This window comes from Sander lucioperca, chromosome 23 (genome assembly GCF_008315115.2).
Source record: "Sander lucioperca isolate FBNREF2018 chromosome 23, SLUC_FBN_1.2, whole genome shotgun sequence".
Taxonomy (NCBI): domain Eukaryota; kingdom Metazoa; phylum Chordata; class Actinopteri; order Perciformes; family Percidae; genus Sander; species Sander lucioperca.
The window spans coordinates 14019687-14041525 of record NC_050195.1 but is presented as its reverse complement, the minus strand read 5'-3'; the positions used below and the strand labels follow the sequence as shown (position 1 = coordinate 14041525).

Below are 21839 nucleotides of genomic sequence, written 5' to 3'. Positions count from 1 at the left end.
TTAATCTGCGTTATTTTTTTTAACACGTTATTTTGACAGCCCTAAGTGAATACTCTAAACAAGATAACTGGAGCCATTGCGTGTCCTTGTCTGTGCACGGTATGTTCCTGAAGGCATACATGCCCTCCCAGACCAGATAGGGGAGACGTCATCGACTCTGACAAGATAACAATTGACAACATCTACTGTGTATCATGATTTATTACATTTATTATAAAAAGCAGCTGTAGAGAGCTTTTCGTTCGGTCACTGTCTGTACTATTCTGTAGTGCGGAGAAGGCCTCCTTGTTGGGTTCTCAAGTAAAATGAACTTCAGTGGTCTCTGTCTATTCTTGATAATGACATGATTCTAACACCCAAAGAGAACGTTTTGCCATGGTTTTCCTTTGCCGCTGGCTAAAAACTCTTTGGGGGGGGGGCGCCAAAACTTTCTCTATGCAGGAAAGCCCTGTGTATATACAAGAACCTCAGCTGATGGCCATTGGAACATTTCAAAATAATGTAGACAATGTTTACATCATTCTTGTTTAGAGGGATCCTGATCAAATGGAACATTTCAAAATAAATTATCATTCTTCATTCTAGGGATCCTTATCATAAACTTTGAATCACATTTTAACACACACGTTTATTTATTAGCACCAATAGGACCAAATGCCCCTGAAAACCAAACATCCCCCAGGAAGTGCTGCCTGCCTCACCGAGCCCTCTGCCAGAGCTGAAATGACATTTCCCAGTGAAGACAGGGACTTGTTGATCATCTTGGCTTCATCCAGCACTGTGCCCTCCGCTCCCGTTTTACCCACCTGGGAAACACACAATGACTTCTCTGAATCAGGCTGGAACCAGACTGTAGCATTAGAAACACCAACATTATTTGACAGAATTACTCTGCACAACTAAAAGCATAACCCCTATTCTCCACTGCGCAGAGGCACCGCGGACCCCGCGAGCAATCGCAGCCATTCAAGTCAGGCCGGCTTACACCCTGCCTGTGTGGCGTGAGCGTGTCAGCTGCATGCATATTTCGGCTCCCATGTTAACAGGTTAGAGCTTGCACACTGCCTGCGTGACACGCATGTCTCAGGCGCGGCTCGAGCCGTGTCAAAAATGGGTGCATGCTAGAAATAGGACCAATGCCTATTTTTCACGTGACACGCAAGCGTGTTGGAAGCGTTTCCATTCAAAATAGAACAGGAAAAGATGTTTATATGTCATTTTGACACAAATACATATTAATAAATGACATTTTGATGTTTGAAAGTCTCTAGGTGTTGACATAAATGCAGATATAAATGTAATTAAAAAAAATACTAATAAATAATTATTGATTTTCAAATATTGCACCTGTCAATACAGAACGAAATATTCTGTAGCCTATTTTGCCGTCAATACTGCTGACGTTGTCTTTGCTGTAATCAAATCAGTATATATGTTTATAATTATGGGAAACATCCATGTGTCCAGACAAGGCTAGCAGCAGCAGCGCTGCGTCAGACACCTTTCTGGTGTGGAAAGACATAGAAAACACCACGCAGCCGCCACGCAACAGAAACGCCACGCTCACGCCACGCAGCCAGTGTGCAGCCGGCCTTACACTGGAATCGCGGTCCGCAAGAAGTGAAACAGTGAGACTAGACTCCAGTCAATTAACCAAAAGACACCACCCTTGACTAAACCCCAAATAATGTGCCATCGGTGTGTGAATGTTTATCTGATGAGCAGTGCATGGATGTGTGTGAATGCACTATGATACCATTGCACCTTTCTGCATTTTTTTTCCACAACGCTCCTTTAAACATGCTACAACCTAACTTTACTGTAAGGGCACACTATTGATATCTTCCTTTGTATTTTTGTAGTATGTATGTGTGCATGGATTAGAGGATAGATACCTAAACGGCCGGGCCGGGTTCAAACAGATATTTAGAAATGATGTTCGGGTTCCGGTCGGGCCGATCCGCACTCTAGCGTGGATGTCATATGTCATATGTCTGTGTGCCTGCATATGTATGATGTGTATAAGCCTTAATTTCCTTCGGGATAAATAAAGTATCTCTATCTCTATCTATCTATCTATGAATGGTGCCTGCAGTGTGTAAAGCGCTGTAAAGCGGCGAGGAAAATATACAATATGCGATAACGTTGTTGAATATTGCGAAAACAATATTACACGCGATACATAAACAGATATTAAAGTGTACTCAGTTCTGCAATTCTGCTGCTTTCAGTATTGTTCTACAATACAACAAATGGCATGTTGAATTTAAAACAAATGAAAGTGGCATTAAAGGAAAGACTCAAGTAAAGTACAAGTACCTTAAATGTGTACTTAAGTACAGTACTTGAGTAAATTTAGTCAGTTACATTCCACCGCTGAACAAATTTACAAACCATTTACAAACCTCATTTACAAACCTCACTTTTTACAATATGGGACCTATACGGTTTAGAAGCAAAATAAAAATTAAAACCGGAGATAAATGCAGATGCAGAAACTGGGAAGCCACAGAGGCAAAGAGTAGACGGAGGGGGGTGGAGGACAAGGGCAGGATGGAAACGTACTTTCTCACTACCAGCCAGATCGACGAGGTAGAGCTTTCCAGTGAATTTCTGTCCAGTCTGAGAGTTTTCCTGCTTGATGTTGATGAGGAAGATGCTGTGACTCCTGGAACTGTGCTCGTTCATGTCTGACACACACACACACACACACACACACACACACACACACACACACACACACACACACACACACACACACACACACACACACACACACATAAGTAGCAATGTTCTAACAATGCATTATTAGTATTATCTATAAATAATACCAATTATTTATAATTATTTACAACAGTATTAGTAAGAATATTATTAATAATAATATTTAGTATGCTATGAGTAAAATAAAACACATTGACACACGATTTGTACGGGTTCTAACAGATGTTTCAGTCTACCTAATTAAACTCTCCAAGCCACATTAACATGCAATCTGATTATAACTGAGTCCTAAAACCTTTTCTTTTTACTACGTGGAAAATCTGGTCATCTTGCCAATTAGTGTTTGTATAAAGAAAAAAGAATAGAATAAGGTAGGTCACCGCACTAGAATCACGAAATCTAAAAATTAATTTACAAAAAATAGTTTGCGCAGGAAACAGGTTGAAAGGTGTGGAATTTGGAAGACATGGGAGTGGGAAGGTCTAATGATAATGCTACCTAGGTGAACTGGGGGAAAGGTAGGATTTCGGGACTAAAAGTCAGGATATCTGGACCTGTACTGCCTCAATGCTTTTCTTTTTTTTAAATCCGTCTCTCACAAGACAAACAACTTTATGGAGGTGAAATACTAAATCAGGGGAGTATCCCATAGGGTTCATGTGTAATATTTAGGCTATAGGCTACTGTAGACAACTCAGCTAAAGCTAACAGAATTATGGGTAAATATCCTATTTCATAGCGTCTTCATTTTAATTACTGATTTCCTGGTTTCCTCTTATTCCATTGATGTTGCAACTTGCGAGGGGCCAATTATACCTGCGATCTGGACTTAAACTGAAGATTAGCAGAGCAAGGACACTCAGTACGTTTACATGCACACCAATATTCCACTATTATTCCGAATATGACAATATTCTGAATTTGATACAGGTCATGTAAACAGTATACTCCGGTAGGATATTCCAAATAAGGCCTTTTTCCGAACATAGCATTTTCTGATTAAGACATGGGTGATATGTCGGTACTATTCTGGTTTTAGAGGCATTCTTTGGACATGTATGCAGCGCATTCAGAATATGCGTCTCAATCAGGGTTTTCACCGTAGACTTGTGGTCAGCTCTGGTTTCTGTACACAAACCAACCAGCCAACAGTTTGCAAGGCTGCAGACCCGATAAGAAGGAGAACCACAGCTACTTTTAAACATTATCAAAGACTTGGATATCAACAGGTTTTTGGATATGAGCACACATCGCTACACCGACCTTTTCAAGAAGCTGGTTGAAGGAATGAAAGAGGGACGCTGTTCACACGGTCCAACAAGTCCTCCACCGCTGGGAAACTTTGAAAAAGTCCTGTTTTGCACGGCTACATGTAAACGGGAATATTAATGGAGTACTCATTTTCATTAGCCGTGTAAACAGCTTAGTCGGAATATCGTCTTTTTCGGAATAAGGGCAAAAACCGGAATATTATGTGCATGTCATTGTCTACTGTCTCCACCGAGTATTTACTGGTGTGTGAACACATAGTTCATGAAAAATAAATAGGGCTTATAATGAGTAGCTGTTTCAAAAACAACACATAAATCATTTTGGGTCACTTATTTTATTGGCCAAAGGTACCTAACACTTTTTACTATTGTATCCATGCAGTGACAGTCTGATGTTTAGATAACTAAACTTTTCATTTTAGAAAATATTAGATGCAAAAAAGAGTCATGTGAAATCAAAGATTATCAGAAGATGCACCAAAGATTACAATTAAACTCAGTATAACTACAGTTTAGGCCAAAACATATGATATCACATTGTGTCATTAGGCCTGTAACAATTATTACATAATTGTCTAATTGTCAATATTTCTACGTAATCGCAATTTCTTTGTCTAACCGCAATGAATTGCTAACATTAGCTAAGGTGCTAAGATATGAATGGTAATTGTCAATTGTGTTTAGATATGCCAAATTGTAGTTAGATAAGTGAGTATTGGTCAGACAATATATAAATATATATATACTGTATATATATATATATATTTTTTTTTTTTAAAGATCATTTTTTGGGCTTTTCCGCCTTTAATTTCTGACAGGACAGCTAGGTGAGAAAGGGGAGAGAGAGAGAGGGAAGACATGCAGGAAATCGTCACAGGTCAGACTCGAACGCTGGACCTCTGCGTCAAGGCATAAACCTCTCAGTATATGTGCGCCTGCTCTACCACTGAGCCACGGAACGGCCACAGACAATATATTATTATTATTTTAATTATTAGTTGTTGGCACTTGACCCTATACAAGTTCATAGCAACAAAAATGACAAAGGGGGGGGGGGATACAGTTAGAAAAAAAATGGTATAGCAATAAAGGGGTGTTGTTTACTTCCTAGGCTGTGTATTTGTGTTATTACATTATCTGGGTCATATGACAGTGATATATAACCAAATGACGTATGCTGGGATTCATTCAGAACTGAAACAAAAGTAATAAATAAATAAATGTTTTTAAATTTGACTGAGACAATTATATTATTAATCGCAATTATTTCTGAGACAATTAATTGTACAGCAAAATTTGGAATTGTTACAGCTCTAACTGTGTGTTTTACAAACCATGCCTATTTGAACTTTTCTGTCTCATTATGTGTGTGGCACAGGCAGCGTCTTGGTGGATGAGAGTCTCGCTGCAGTCAGGAGACTCGGCGAGGTTGAACCCATGAGAGGCCGCAGCCCCTAAAGGCTCTCAGTGTACCAACTCACTTGTGACAGCCACATGCCTGTTGTTTTTGCCTTCGTCTATGGCATCCATGACCTCCTCAGGAGTGCTCACAAAACGCTCGGTACACCCCTGGAGACACATGCAGTCACAAAGAAAAGCTGTGTTCAACAGCCCTGCAGCAGGCCTGCTTCACAGTCGGACAATTATTAACTGAGGAGACGGTGACATACTGTATCAGGCTAATGCTTTCAGAGGGAAAGTTATGACGAGAAAGGGATCTTATTACCTTGTTTTCTCAGTATATTTTATACTCTATCTTCATTCCCACATCTAATTAAATAAAATTCACACTGTAAAGCAATATAAAAGATAAAAAACTCATTCCACTAAAAACAATTATTGTAAAAGTTTGTATTGCGCAGGTTATGTAACATATACCAGCCTCTCTCAAACTTTTTTGTGCCAAGGCCCAGTAATGTGTGGCCCTTATCCTCTGGGGCCCACTTACTCTAATAAAGCAGTCCCACAGCAGCCCATGCCCGGTTATGTAGCCTATGTTATTTTTTTGGTTAGGGTCCCGCGGCCCAGTAGGCATTGCTCCGCGGCCCGGCGTCCATAGTTTGAGAAAGGCTAGTCTCGCTTTGCCAGACAGGGTCTGGCTAGTCCACACAGCATTCCGGGATAGGACAACAACGTGCTCTGGTTTATTGGCATTTCTTTAAACCAATCACAATCGTCTTGGGCCGCACTAGGCTCCGCACAGAGTCACTGCAAAATAGTCTCAGGAAGGAACTTGTTTTGGTGGAACATGTGTACGTTCAAAGGTTGTTTTAGTCGTGCAACAGAAAACTCAGATTGGACAGATAGTCTAGCTAGCTGTCTGGATTTACCCTGCAGAGATCTGAGGAGCAGTTAACCATAGTCCTCACAAATCCACCAGAGTTTTCCAACACAGAGAAAGCGGAAGGAAACGAACATTGGCAAAAAGACATGCATCCGGCGGAATTTCGGAATCGGAGCAATCCCGGAAGTGGAACGTCGAGGATATAGACTAGAGAAAGGCTGCCATATACCCTCTTCTTATCGTGCAGATCACAGATGTGCCATTGTTTTCTACATCATATCTGTCGCGCTAACCCGGTGGAGGTGTGGCTGTCTTCTTCCGTGTATCCGTCATTTCTTTCTCCTGCATGCCGCCTCCCCTGCGCGCGCTCTGCATGCTAGCCCGCACGTGACTGTGTGCGCACTCTGGTGCCGGCTCAACCAGGTGAACTGAATTGGGGAGATTAGAAGCTCACGCCCAGTTAAATCAGTGTTTCAAATACGAGCATTAGTCATTTGACTGGAGTGCGACGGACAAAGAGTTCAGCAGAGGCACAAATGCATTCACTGTGAGGAATTGGGACTTTCTGATTATGATGATCGCTAAGCTCACGTGGACTCTTGTTTCATATAGATTTTCGTTTGGATCCTTTGTCTGTTTTGTATTTAATGTGGTAAATGTGTTAAATGTTACAGGTAAAGTTTGAAAGAAATTATTACTGCATGGTTTAATGAGGTGTTAAACTGATAAGATCAAATGCTTAGATTGGTATAGTTTATATGGAAAATCTAGTAAAATGCAGGGTAAAAAAACCCAGCTGTGTTGCCTGTAGGAAAAAAATGCATTTGACCTTTCCTGTGTTGGGAATATACCTGTTTATTTAAAATGCTTTTTGTGTTTTCTTTTGTTTTTTTCTCTTTAAAACGTTTTTCACCTGTTACTTCGAATCCTGATCCTATTACGTTGCTACTTCAACTGATCAAAATAAATATTCTTCTGAGTGAAATCCCAAGTCTGGTCCTTTTCAAGTGTGGGCACCTCACAGTTAAAATACACTTGACAATATCCTCTTATGTCATTCGTAGCTAATGCATTACAACTGGCTGGGACAAACTTGTGACTGTGTGACTGCATCCGAAACAATCAATGTTGCAACCTCAAATAACATTTCTCAACACAGAAATAAATGGCCATGTGGCTCACCTTGACATAGGGCACCCTGTTTTTATCTTCGTGTACAGACAGGTTGATCTTTGACACTGTGGAGGAGAAGGAAAGGACACATCAGGTCGATCACGTTGTTTGCATCAGGGCCGGAATGATAATGATAAGAAGCCACGAGAGACTTGAAACATACCATCCAAGCAGTCCTTGATTTTGTCCAAATAGATTTCAAAATATGAAACCTGCAAAGCAAAGCTTCCAGTGAGACCAACGTTATGGCGTGTACTTTTTAAGACCATTAGGAATGAAATTTAAGACATCAACTAAGCCCTAAATTCAGTTTTATTCAAGCCAAGTATCTCTAAACTTGCACTTCCCCATAGCTGAAAAATAAAAACTGATTTATGTCTGTGGTACAGTCTAAAAGAGACTTGCACCAATAACATAAAAGCTGACTGGCTGCAATATAAGTAGCATGTTGGTCTCATTTGTAGTCTTAATACAGCCAAATCATATTTGGACTAGCCAAAGAAAGAACTACAAGAAAAACATTTGCATTAGAGGTAGCGTTGCATGGACGTAGGGAAATACTTTTTAAGGCCTAAAATTTAAATTTTGAAATTTTAGACATTTTAAAACCCGCGGAAACCCTGCTTGATGTTTAAAAGCCCCCGAGCACCTGATGGAGAGGAACATACTTTGATGTGAAACTCCAGGTTCTCATCCATGGAATAAATGTAGTTGAAGATGTCTTGAACAATTCTGGGAATGATTCCCATCATCTCTGGGTCGTGGAGATCTCCCTTTAGTACACGATTATATATATATATATATATATATATATATATATAAAAAAAGTGTGAACAAGACAGCACAGCACTGATCTTTAGGCTTTTCAGTCACTATTTTTAGTATTTTTGCTCAGTGGTAAAAGCAACAGTTAAAATGTTACCTCCATTGTGTGTGTTTTACCAGAGGATGTCTGCCCATAGGCAAATATTGTCCCATTGTAGCCCCCTAGCACATCTGTACACATCCAGACAAGGAAATAACACGTTCAGAATTGAGGTTCGGGCTTGTATTGCCAGGGTTTTAGTGTGTTACTGCCTCTGAGACTACATCTGCATTCTGCTATACATCTTACCTCTGACAATCTGCTGAGCCACAGCGTTGTAGAACTGCACCTGAGTTGTATTGGACTGGAAGACACGGTCAAAGTGGTACGGTTTACCCTGTGAAGAGGAGGGGGGGTGGGGGGGGTGCAGTGATGAGCACCAGTATCACACATGCCAACATGAATTTCCATATTGCTATGCGGCGATAGGCCGACATTACTCCACATAAGTCCACTGCATGTTAGCAATTTACCTAGGCAGGTGTGATTATCAAAAACACTGTAAAGGGAAAATATTTGGAGGAGTGTGAAGATAAATGTTCTATTGTCAACTTTATGTTCATTTAAGAAAAAAAATACAATGTGTTTATGATAAAAAAAAGAGGCGAGGTTTACTTCATAGGCTGTGCATTTGTGTTATTACATTATCTGGGTCACTTGACAGTGATATATCAAAAGATGTTACCTGGAATTCATTCAAAACTTTGATTTGTTTGCAAAAGTAATAAATCCATAAATATTTTTAAATTTGACTGAAAGAGACAATTATATTGTTAATCACAATTATTTCTGGGACAATTAATTGTGCAGAAAAATTGTTACAGCTCTAGTCAGCATGCATTCATACAAGAAACAATAAGACTTCCAATATGGACCAATATGGATATGAGCTTCAGAATAAAAGAGGTGGGTGGCAGATAGTGTTAAGGTAATATTAGTCTCGCTTTGCCAGACCTTCCTTCACAGGGCTGCAGGGGTCTGACTAGTCCACACAGCATTCTGGGACAGGAGACAAACATGCTCTGGTTTATTGGCATTTCTTTAAACCAATCACAATCGTCATGGGCGGTCCTAAGAGCCGGACAGAGCCACGGTGCCTCTGCTAAATAGTCTCAGGAAGGAACTTGTTTTGGTGGGACATGTCTACGTTCAAAAGTAGTTTCAGTCGTGCAACAGAAAACTCAGATTGGACAGATAGTCTAGCTAGCTGTCTGGATTTACCCTGCAGAGATCTGAGGAGCAGTTAACCATAGTCCTCAGAAATCCACCAGAGGTTAGAACGCCAACACAAAGAAAGAGGAAGGGGACGGACATCCGGGCGAAAAGAGCATGATCCGGCAGAATTTATGCAGGCACCGTAGCATTCCCGGAAGTAGAACGTCGTGGATATAGACTAATGACACAGAAATAGAATCTGTGATTGTCAGGCCCATCTTTAATAAATGAGTCATCATTACAGTAGCCTAATGCTAGAATGACTGCCAAGTACAGCTCAGCAGTTGAATTTAAAAACTGTAATCACTACTGTTTCACACAGATTTCACCAAACACAGCTTGATGTAGCAGCAGGTACTTTACGTGTACTTTTCTCAAATAGAGGAAGTGACTTAATCAGGCTTCAGTTTCCTGTAGAATCTGCTTCTAGGCTCTGCTACAACCTGCAGTCCCTGCTGCCAGCCACACAGGCACAATGTTGAGATGAATTCTTCAGTCTGTCCCTGTACAGCCAAGTCATCAAGCTTTTTCATGGCACTGAGTTGAAAAACCGGGAATGTATGTATCAATACACACCACTGCACCCTGTATTCATCTGTCAACAGGCCCTCCCTTCACACTCGCCGTAAGATTCACTGGTTCACTTTCATTTACAAGACCCTTCTTGGCCGATCACCTCCTTACTTAGGTCACCTGCTGCAGCCAAAGTCTGTCACATACAATACCTGGTCTTCACTTCATCTTCAATTAAGCATTAATTGGTCCAAAACCAACTCTGCCCCTGGTCTCGCATCTTTTCAATCTGCTGCCGCTCGCGACTGGAACGCTCTGCAAAAGATTCTCAAACTGGACAAATTAATTTCCATTTCATCCTTCAAAACCGTCATATTGCGGCCCTTTGCTGCATGTCATTCCCCCTCTCTCTCCCCTTTCATTTCATCAGCTGTCCTATCAATAAAGGCCCAAAAACACCCCCAAAAAATCTTTAAAAAAACATCATATCATCCTTGTTCACAGACATATGCAGTTACTTCTCTACATAATCATTTTTCCAGCTAAATATGTTGTATTGTACCTGGGCACTCGTTATAAGTGTTTACTGTTGTCTGTGGAGTATTTCAAATTGTATTTTATGTCATTTCTAAACTGTATGTATTTCTAATGTATTTATTTTCTAGCCCTCCTTCCCTTTCCCTAAGTGGCTTTGCCACTTGTCAGGCCACCGTTGTAAATAAGGGCCGGTCCTTAATGACTTGCCTATAAAAATAAAGGTGAAATAAAAATAAAATAAAATAGAAATATTACAGCATATCACATTATGGGGAACCACATATACAAGCACACACATTTTCCTTCATCTCCAAAATTTGTCCATCAGGGTCAGTATCTGATCATGTGCAATACACAATAAATCCTAATAATTGGTATAAAAAAATATAAATTTTATAGGCTGACTGAGATTTAACAGATAACAGACAGATAATCGTGGTCAATGTTGTTATACTAATAATTTTTATTTTGTCTGACTGAGTCAATACCTGATTCCTTTGGCATGCCACATGATCAATGCACACATATTTCATAAACTAAGTTTTTTTTTAAGATTATAGTTAATAATATGAAATAATGAATCTCTTGAATGTGAAATTTATTTCTTGACCTTGGAAAAAGGCGTGTGATGACAACTGAGCTATCTCCATGACAACTGAGTAAAATCCTTCTGCTGAGCTCTGGACAAAGCTAGTAAGTGAACGTTGAGTTACATTTCATTAATTACTAATTAACTACATTTACATTACATTTAATTATTTCTGGCTAATCAGCAACAAGCATACCGTTTTCTTATTGGCAGTTAGGAATGCTACTGTCAAAAATCTGGATCATATTCTGAATCTTTTGGCAAAGATGTTCATGTGTTATATGAACTAAATAGTAGGGTTGCACGATATTGACAAAATGTGATATTGCGATATCGATTATGAATATTGAGATATTGATATTAATTAATATTCGATATTTTAAACATATGTAAAATTACAAAAGTTACGGGAAAACGCATCAACATAGATTCATAACAAATTAAACAAGTTTTCTTACAACACAAGGTTTATTTCAACTGACAACTGACTGGTCATATTGGACTGGTCCAATATGAATATATAAATAAGGACCATGTCTACAGAACAGGACATGTTCTACTGGTTGGACAGTATAAATATATAAATAAGGACCATGTCTACAGAACAGGACATGTTCTACTGGTTGGACAGTATAAATATATAAATAAGGTCCATGTCTACAGAACAGGACATGTTCTACTGGTTGGACAGTATAAATATATAAATAAGGTCCATGTCTACAGAACAGTGTCACGAATCCACTAGTGGGGAAGTGACAAGCTGGACTTCCCTGGAGTTTTCTCTCTCTCTCTTTTCCTCTCCCTCTCCTCTGCTTGCTCTTTCTCCTCTCTCAGTGCAGTGGGTGTGACTGGCCACTCCCGGGATGACTCGCAGCTGCAGGCAATCGAGAATCAACCACCTGTTTTCCGTGGCTCATCAGCGCAGCTTCTTAAGCTGTGGCTGCTCTCTGCTCAGCGCCGGATAGTTAAGTCTAGTCACGTAGGTGAACGTCCAGTTTTTGTATCTGTCGCGGTACTTTTTGTTACCTGTAGTTTTGCCTGTAACCTGTATGCTGTTCTTTGTGTTTCGAAGGAGAACCACTCTGCTCTTCAGTCTCTCAACCTGCCTGCTGACGCCACTCTCCACCTGCCGTCACCAGTCCTGCAAGCTTCGTCTCCCTGCCCGAGTCCACATACTGCTCTGTCGCCTGAGAGGTTTATTCCACCAGTCCATCCTGTTACTTTGCCTAAATCATCAATAAACTGTGTTAAACTTCAAACTGTCTGCAGTCTGCATCTGGGTTCTATCACAAAGTGTGACAAACAGGACATGTTCTACTGGTTGGACAGTATAAATATATAAATAAGGTCCATGTCTACAGAACAGGACATGTTCTACTGGTAGAACAGTATAAATATATAAATAAGGTCCATGTCTACAGAACAGTGTCACGAATCCACTAGTGGGGAAGTGACAAGCTGGACTTCCCTGGAGTTTTCTCTCTCTCTCTTTTCAGGAGGACACAACTTTTCTTTCTCTTCTCTGATTCGTTCTGTTTAGTTGTCTCTATCTATTTCTTCACTTACACTGTCACACTGTTGAAATATGCACACACGTCACATGGTACGCTCCATAGGGTTTGTCACATAGTGGACCCGTGCGTTGACGTGCAGTAACGTGCAAGTGGCACGGTAACTGGCCAATTCAAGAGGGCTCTAAATCAAACACAACTAAGCCACACAGCCAACGGACGGGACGCAGCGCTCCACAAAATAAACTAAATATTAAATAATATAATATACACTTTCGATATAATATTGTGCAACGTGATAGAGATAACGATATTGAGTCGATATATCTTGCACCCCTACTAAAGAGTGGAGGGGAAAAAAACAACACATATCTGAGGCCTGGCCTAATGCTGCCTTAGGTAAGATCTGCACTGAAAATAGCAGTACAACAGTACAACAACACTTTTCCACATGACATAACTGGTTATCTGTTGGCCTATGACTGGGAGTCAATTACCTCTGAACAAAGCAACCATTCATCTTTAAAAAAAAAAATGTGCAATGGTTATGAACATCAGGCTGAAACAAAAGGCTAATGCAACCCCTACCATATGTCCTATAAAAGCTGAGCCTAAATTCATACAGAGATTAAACTTCAGGGTGACAAATGAAAGAAGAAAAAAACAACAACATAAAGTATGTTAGTAAGGTGTTGTTCCATCACGAGCCTTCAGAGCAGATACAGTGTCGTATCAGTGTCATAGATTGTGCAAGTGTAGTGGAGGTATTAGCACCATTCTTCTAAAAAATATATTCACTCATTAGATATTTTGATGACAGTAATGGAGAGTGCAAAACAGGGCTGGGCTATATATTAATATAAATCTTTATCGTGATATGTGTCTAGATATCGTCTTAGATTTTGGATATCGTAATATCGTGATATGACATAAGTGTTGTCTTTTCCTGGTTTTTAAAGGCTGCGTTACAGTATAGTGATGTCATTTTCAGATCTTTCCAGACTGTTCTCGCAGTTATAGTCATTATATATATATATTAGTGATATATAGTGCAAAGATCTCCCATACTGTAGGTGTTCACTGTGAAAGCCATAGCATATGATTCTCATTATTCATACTCATTGAACCATTCACATTGTGCCCTGTATGGAAAACTGCATTTGTTATGTTTCTCTACACATTTATTCAAGTTTTGCCTTTAATTTGTTACTAGTGTCTGGCCTCACTAGCAAGCTTTTTCACACATTCATGTCTTTTAGTCACAGGGCTGTACAGTGGCCATTTTGGAACTTTTTAAATTCATCTTGTCAGAATCACCTCCAAAGGACCACTTTAATCAGACTATAAGCTTTACTTTTTAATGCTCAGCTCAAAATCCAACCTAAGCTGTGTCTAGTCAGATTTTTTAGCTGACATATCACGCTAGCAGTATTATGACTCTGCCAAGACATTAGCATGCTACGGTTAGCATTAACCTCAAAGTAGTGTCCTGTTGAGGCCAATTAGGCGCAGGTGGAGCTGATGAAGTACAGGTGAAACTGATTAAATTTAGACACATTTTAGCTTCACTGATTACAGTCAAGACTGGTTCAAGTTGAGAAAAGTCTGACGTTGACAAATTGACTGAGACGTCTTTAAATCGACACCATACTGCTGCCAACTTTCGGGAAAAATGAATCCACTGGAACAGAGCTAACGTTACACTCACTAAAGCCACACTACTAAAGCAGTGGATGTATTTCATGCAAACATTGTAACAAGCAAGGCAAAGAAGCTAAACTTATTCTAAATAATTCAGAAAGTGTTAATGTATTTGAAGTGGAGTGTTATGTATTTGGAGTATTGTTGATTACCAAAGTCAGACTAAATTGCTAGAATTTTGAATTAAGTTTGGTCCATGTTTGCAACGAGGGCTTAGAGGTTTAACTTCATTTTAAAGCGATTTATGACACCGACAGAGTCATTTTAAAACCAGAACTAAAGACAACATCTGCATTATAATTAGAAGCCTATGGTTAAGGACACTTAAACATATTTGTATTGAAAATGTTCTGACTTTCACTAGCCGAAATGAAAAATGGAAGAAGTGGAGGGCTGAGTTAAGTTTATCTTCTGATCCCAGAGCTGCGAAATAGAGAAAAACACTCACCGCAATCTGCACACAGTCATCCCCCTGAAATGTCGGGATGTACTTGTCCCCCCGAGCCACCTCCGATTTGTTCAGCGGCCTGAAACGGCACACAACCTTGATGGTGGTCTGGGCTGCGGGGTCCGCCATCTCTGCCGCTGTGGATGGGGGAGTGCTCCGTGACCCAAAGCCTCCGTCCTCCCGGTACACTCTCTCTGACAGATACAGAAACAAACACAGGGAGCCAGAGAGGATGCCGCGCCCCCACAGAGAAGGTAGCCTAGTCCGCTGACTAGGTAGGTAACTGTGTTGGATTAACGTCACATTATTTACAGGCAAAAGATTAATTTCCACTGAAATGGTTAGTGCACCAACCTGGCAGTAGGGATGACCAGGTACAGGGGTACAGTTTAAACACCTTGTGCGCAACAAGCTTGAGCTGCATGTGATCAGGGGCGATTCTAGGATCAGACCGCTACGGGGGGCTCAGCCCCTAATGAGAATGTGACACGGATACAGTGCCATGCAAAAAAAACCCCTGCTAAATCAGTAATTTCATTATCTGATAATCTCTGAGCTAGCTACTGAACAACAACGTCAGCTAACGTTTTTTGACACTATTAACACTATGATGGAACTGAACCTGACACTTTATAAGTCACAGTAATATTTGACACAATGTTCTAACATTCAGCAATTTTAGTTGCTTACATTTCAATTTGGGTTCTAATCTGCACCATGAAATTACCAACTTCTTCTCTGGGGACTACCAACGTTAAACTTCACAACCGTACTCCTGCTCTCCTGCTTTTTAGGGGGGCTTGAAAATGGTCTAAAATCGCAAATGGCTGTGATTTTTGTTTCGAGCGTATTAGCATCCTGTTTGATCGTTTTTTGTTTTTTTTTATATATTATTTTTTGGGCATTTTAGGCCTTTATTTTCACACGACAGCTGAAAACTTGAAAGGGGGGAGAGAGGGGGAATGACAGGGCCGCAGGTCGGAGTCGAACCTGCGGCTGCTGCGTCGAGGAGTAAACCTCTATCTGCGGGCGCGCTCTACCAGGTCTCCGACCCAGGCGCATTGGAATATATCGGCGAAAGTTGTTTTTCTAAGGTAAGTTTTTCACTTGACCATGTCTCTTCCATGATCTACCCATCTAACCCACCCTACAGCGCATCAAAACTTCTTAAGCTGCGTAAAGTAAGACAGTTGTTGTGCAGAGTTTTGCATCCCTGCCGAGAATCGCGTCACCACGTGGTCCGAGTCCAAACGTTTAAAACAATTATAGACTTCAGATAATTTATCATCATTGATGAACCTGACAAAGATTAGGCTATGTCGTTTTGAAACAGTAGCCTACTGTGCATTAAAAATCATATATTTTCCTTGTGGATGCAATTGTCGACAGGGATGTACACTCGACACTCTCGGTGGAGGAAGGTCTGGCAAAGCGAGACTAACTCGACACTGACCTGTCGTGAGGCTCTTGGCCTTTAATAAAAGTGTGTCTGTGTTTTTACTGTGCTGCTTCACTTCAGCCTTTAACGTTGCTGCATCATTTGGAGTTGTTGAAGCATGTTATCTTTTTCTTTTTCTATTGTGAGGGACGGAAGTACGGTATGGTTGTTTTTTCTCTGTGAAGCACTTTGGGTTCTATATGAATGTATTATTATTAATAATGAAAATCCTGTCTTTGCTGTCCTTTAGTGGTCTAACTTCTCACCTTTGATGCAGTGATGTAGAAGTGTACTCCACAATGTGTCAGTACACAGTAACATCATTGTTGGCTGTGGTGACAGTTTCCCAAGTTTCAAGAGCAACATCCTAAGACTTTGAACCAAAGATAAGACAACCAAACAATCATCGGGTGCTTAATAGTACCCAGGATTAATGAGTTAAATCATTATTTAAAAAAATTAAATAAATTGTATGAATAAATAAAGTTTCTTATCTCTTTTTACACAATTAAATCATGCAAACAACATATTCAACTTTTATTTCGAAGCAATAGCTACTGCACACTTCCTTGTTACAATACTATTTTAAATGTTGCAATCAACAAAAGGTATTCCATTGCAGAAAATACATCTAAAGGTGCTGACACTCTATAGGCAGACAGCAAAGAACTATATTGTTCTTTATGTTCTTTACCTACGGAAACCTCACTACACAGGACCGCAAGGCCCTGCAAAGAGCCATTCATTCGGCTGTTTGAATACATATTTTGTGAGGTTCAATTTCCGTTTTTTGTTTTTCTTTTGTATTTATGGTTGTATAACTATTTATACATTCATGTGACATCACTGCAGCATGTAGATTCTGATAGCCCAGTTTGTCCTGAAAAAAAAATGTATGTATGACATGATTGTGCATTACACAGTGTTGAGGTTACACATGCATTATACAACAGGAGGCAAAAAATCAGAAAAACACAATGTGCAAAAAATGTAATATTTGTAAATGGGATGGTGTGTGACTTTCTGTTTCCTCAGGGCAACACTATGCAGCAGAATGATAGCATGTGCAGCATGTACATCAGCCAGCAGGGGTCAGCAGAAGCTTTCCAAATGCTGTGTGCATCCAAGGAGAAGCTGAATGACTACTGGATATACTCCCATGAAATAAGTATTCCTTTAGTAGCATGAAACAAAAAAATCTAAAAAAGTAATAGGAGGAGTAATGTGTGTGGGTGTGAGATGTGTGCATATATTTTATATTGTATTCATTTGGGTGCATTTATTTTAATGCTGCAAACTGGATTGCTCCCACTAAGTTCTGTTGTGTATGTATGTAATGACAATAAAGATCTATTATTATTATTATATCATTAATGTATCATATACATATCTTTCATCAAAACCACATGCATGCAGCGAGGATGAGAAACTTGGTTTAGTTATGACATCAATCCTGTAATTAAAAGATATTAAATAACAAAATGAAATTAGAGTCATTATGGATGTACATATTTTTTTATTCCATAGAAACTGCAGCATTAGACAAGTGCTGAAGCCGTAAACCATGTTGCGCGCGCGCACACACACACACACACACACACACACACACACACACACACACAGTCAATGCAGAGCACTGGTGCAGGGAGATGAGAGAGTAAAACACTAAAGTCAGAGTCACACAGTCAATTAAAAAAAAAAGAAAAAACGCAGAAAACTCTGAGGGGCTTTTACTTCATGTGACACACACAGACCTCCTAAAAATGGCATATTGTCCTTAACGGATAGAAAATATAAATTATTCCTAAATACATTCTCTAGATTAAGACCCATCAATATGCATTTCAGAGCTCAAATTACATTATGTACAGAGGTCCATGCGTTCACAATATACATACATAACAATAAATATCAGATATAGTCACAATACAGCATCAAGATGGATATTTGTTTTTCTTTGAACAAGTTACAGGTACAGCAAGACACTGCAGGGGTCAGCATTCATAAACCAGCTGAGGAAAGACATTCACAACCTGTATCTGTCTGTTATTAGTTTTTGTTACAAAGGGGTTGCCTTGGTTACTCCTGTCCTGGCTACTAAAGCATAAGTAGAGAAGAGAAGAGAAGAGAAGGTGAAAGAAGATGAGAGAACAGATGAGAAGAGAAGAGAGGAGAAGAGGAGAGAAGATGAGAGAACAGATGAGAAGAGTAGAGAGGAGAAGAGGAGAGAAGCAGGGGCAGTTCTGGGGAGGAAGGGTGGGGCGGGCAAAGGTGGCCTGTGCCTCCTTTAAGCCATGACCCCCCCTCTGGCCCCCCTAAATTTGACAAATATTTTCTACATTTTTAACCCCACCTTTATCCTCAAAGAGGGGATAAATATAATGTAGGTTACAACTGAATGAGTATTCTTGTGTTTATTGTTATAATAATAATCCATTACATTTATATAGCGCTTTATCATAGACACTCAAAGCGCTTCGGGGGGGGGGGGGGAGAGATGGGGTGGTTGACTACTCTCTACTGCCACCATGCATGTGTGTTAAGTCCCTATCGTATGTGTATCGTTAGTCTTTTGCAGAACCAAACCTATGGAGGGTTGGTGGTATGTAACACTTGTTCTTAATATATTTGGTACCCCTAAAATCGCATGTAGCCCCAGCCGGGCCCCTCCATTTGAAATGGTCTAGAACCGCCACTGAAGAGAAGAGCAGCGAAAAGGGGGGGTCTGAAGAAGCACCAGTGAGCTTGTCCTCCAGGATTCAACCTGACTCACAATAGAAAAAAAACGGGGAGAGAAAGAAGAAGAAAAAGAGTTGCACTGTGAGAAATGTGAAAGGACAGATCAACGAGCAGCAGCTCAAAAGCTGCTACCTTTCTCAGCGATTGTAAAAGCCTTCACCCTTTGACAGGTCAGTGAGAGAAATATGGGCAGAGACGGAGGAAGAATGTGTGAAAGAGGTGTGTAGACATAGAGAGAGGGAGTGAGGGTAAGTGTGTGACTGTGTGAGTGAAAGTGAACGAGAAAAGGACCTAGTTTTGGCAACGTGGCTTCCCGTTGCTAAGTAACGGTCTCCAAGGGCAGAAGAAGCGCCTCTTTGAGGTTGTTCGTCTCCAAAATGAACAATTTCAAGCCCGTCCCACCTCCCTTCACCAGGGGAAAGCCTTTCCTCAACTGTTAGTGAATGCCGGCAAAGCAAGAACAAGCAATTCATAGTCACGACTGACAATGCAGTCAAAGTGCAAAGTTGGAACTGGGGCACATCCTGTGCTATTTCTTTCTGCAATGTCTTTTTTTTCTGCAGTCGGTTCATCCTTAACAGGCCACAAGCAGAAAGCTCAATGATAAAGTCCGTGGCAAAAAATAAATAAATCACAGCACAACATTTGTATTATGGGAAACATGAGCTCCACTGTCCACAGTTCTCTTTTGCACTGGTGATACAGTATAATGTCACCTCAACATCAATTTGACGCATGAACATGAGCGATGACATGGAACACCTTTTCAGTAGACATAAATGAAATATTCAGTGATTGGACATTTCAAAGTAAACAGAAGAAATTATTTTTTTGAACTTATGGAATCCTCATACTGTACTGTACTGTACTGTATCATCTCATTACAATTCCACTCATTAAAGATTCAGTGCTTCAGAACCCAGATATTGCCTCATCTGTTTCAGACTGCCGCTCCATGCTAAGATGAGTGTGAATCTATGCATAGTTTGGGTTGATGTCGCTAAAAAGCCTTTGCAGGTGCTTCACTAGTATGCAGTTAAGGTTTAGTATTGAGGTTGTGACGTGAGAATATTGCATCACTATCATTGTCAGCATTGTAATAACATCAATAAAAAGGCTAAATTAATATGTATCTATGTATGTATGTACGGACCTTAATATTTTCTGTCTATACGGTAACGCCGACGGTGACTACATCATATCTGTTTCCAACAAAACAGCAGAAAATGCAGAACATCCATGTTATGTTCTTCTTTACATATTAATTAATAAATGTGTGACTGACATGAGATGTTGCATTCTTTTTAGAACACAATTAGTTTTTAGAAATGCCTCATGATATATTGTCTCCGGAAGTGTATTATTCAACTTTTGTTTTTGTTAAAGAAGGAATAGAAAATCCCAATACTCAATACTATCGAATCGCGATATTTCTAGAATCACAATAAATGAAAATTGCAATACAAATCCAATCGGCACCCATGTATCGTGTAAGAATCGAATCGGGACAAAAGCATATCGTCCCAGCCCTTTAAATTTAACTCCTGCCCTTATTTTTCAATGTTTTGCCAAATATCTGCTTAAAATGAAAAACCCTCTGGTCTTGTGATGTTGTTGATTTGAAGCAGATGCCAACACACATTTAGCACAGAGCATGGGCAGCTGGCTGCGGATGTGTCTGCTGTTGAGCTGTTTGCATCTCCCTGGAGGAGGATGGTTCTGTGTGGACAGCATAACTACACAAACAGAGTAAATCCATGTTTCAGACCCTTAAAAAGGACTCAAGGAGGTCTGCTTAAGCCAATGTTATGAGTCAGTGTTGGTTCTTGAACACATTTTCTCCACTGGGAAGCTAAATATAGTTAATTGAATCTTAGCATGAGACCAAGCTGATTCAAACATAAGCATACTGGGTCTATTGTGAGAGGATCCTCACACACACATGCAGGCCTGGGTAATGAAACCATGGGCCAAAAACAGATGATGGATTAGGGGACAAACGGGAAGAAATAGGGGCAAAAAAATATTTGAATTTGAGTTTAGGATCCTTAAATCTTTGCGTTTAACTCCTGGAGGGTTTCAGTGGGGGCTGGATGAAAGTCTGCAGCTCCAGTAATAATAAACTCCACCCAGCTAGTTGAACCTTAATAAAATAACAGTCCCCAAACTTTTTGAATAACTATTTTAACTGTAATAAGTACCAAATTACAAAACCTATACCTGTACAATACCTATAGCAAACATAAACAAACAATTAACTAATTAATTAATTTGCTTTGTGTAACCCTGTACATATAAATGATGTGACCTTTCTTCTGTAGAAGGCAAGGTATTAGACCAGAGAACTAAACCATTCTAAATGGTTTTTAGGGGGATTCAGGGCAAAGACTTGATCTGCTTTCCAACTGCTGTCTCTGGCCTTAAGATTCCCTGTCCATATCTACAGTATCAGTTAGCCAGTGGGAGGTCATTTGCATTCATCACTCAGACATAAGCCAAGGCTATTCCAGCACAGAGCTGTACATCAGACAGTAATAAAGTGTTTACAGGCCTGATGAAGGAGAGAAAACAGTGTTGTGACAGTCAAACGTAGGTACTGTTCGGAAGAGGATTAGGGTCACATGTGAACATTTTTACACAAAGTCAGAATTCTGACTTTAATCTCAGAATTCTGAGGAAAAAGATTCTGAGATTACTGTCAGGCTGCGTCCGAAATTCCACACTAACAAGCTATTTAGTAGCTAAAACAGTATGTGGGATTTTTTTAGTGTGTCCGAAACCTAAGTATTAAAACCAATAATACCTGAATTGCATACTATTTCCGGTAAAAT

The 21839-nt window shown here is 40.0% G+C and overlaps 1 protein-coding gene across 2 annotated transcripts in view; it reads right to left on the bottom strand.

Annotated features, from left to right (window-relative positions):
- The window catches only part of LOC116048939 (kinesin-1 heavy chain), a 41927-nt gene extending 26651 nt beyond the window's left edge, over positions 1-15276 (bottom strand). For both annotated transcript variants that reach the window (XM_031298262.2, XM_031298263.2), the window contains exons 1-9: positions 14832-15276; positions 8567-8654; positions 8375-8448; positions 8121-8225; positions 7616-7664; positions 7462-7517; positions 5477-5564; positions 2566-2690; positions 702-806 (exon numbers count right to left, since the gene is read on the bottom strand). In XM_031298262.2, coding sequence (XP_031154122.1) covers positions 702-806; positions 2566-2690; positions 5477-5564; positions 7462-7517; positions 7616-7664; positions 8121-8225; positions 8375-8448; positions 8567-8654; positions 14832-14960 — 819 coding nt within the window. In that variant the 5' untranslated portion in view covers positions 14961-15276. The remainder of the gene's footprint in view (positions 1-701; positions 807-2565; positions 2691-5476; positions 5565-7461; positions 7518-7615; positions 7665-8120; positions 8226-8374; positions 8449-8566; positions 8655-14831) is intronic.
- Positions 15277-21839: the final 6563 nt, after the last annotated feature.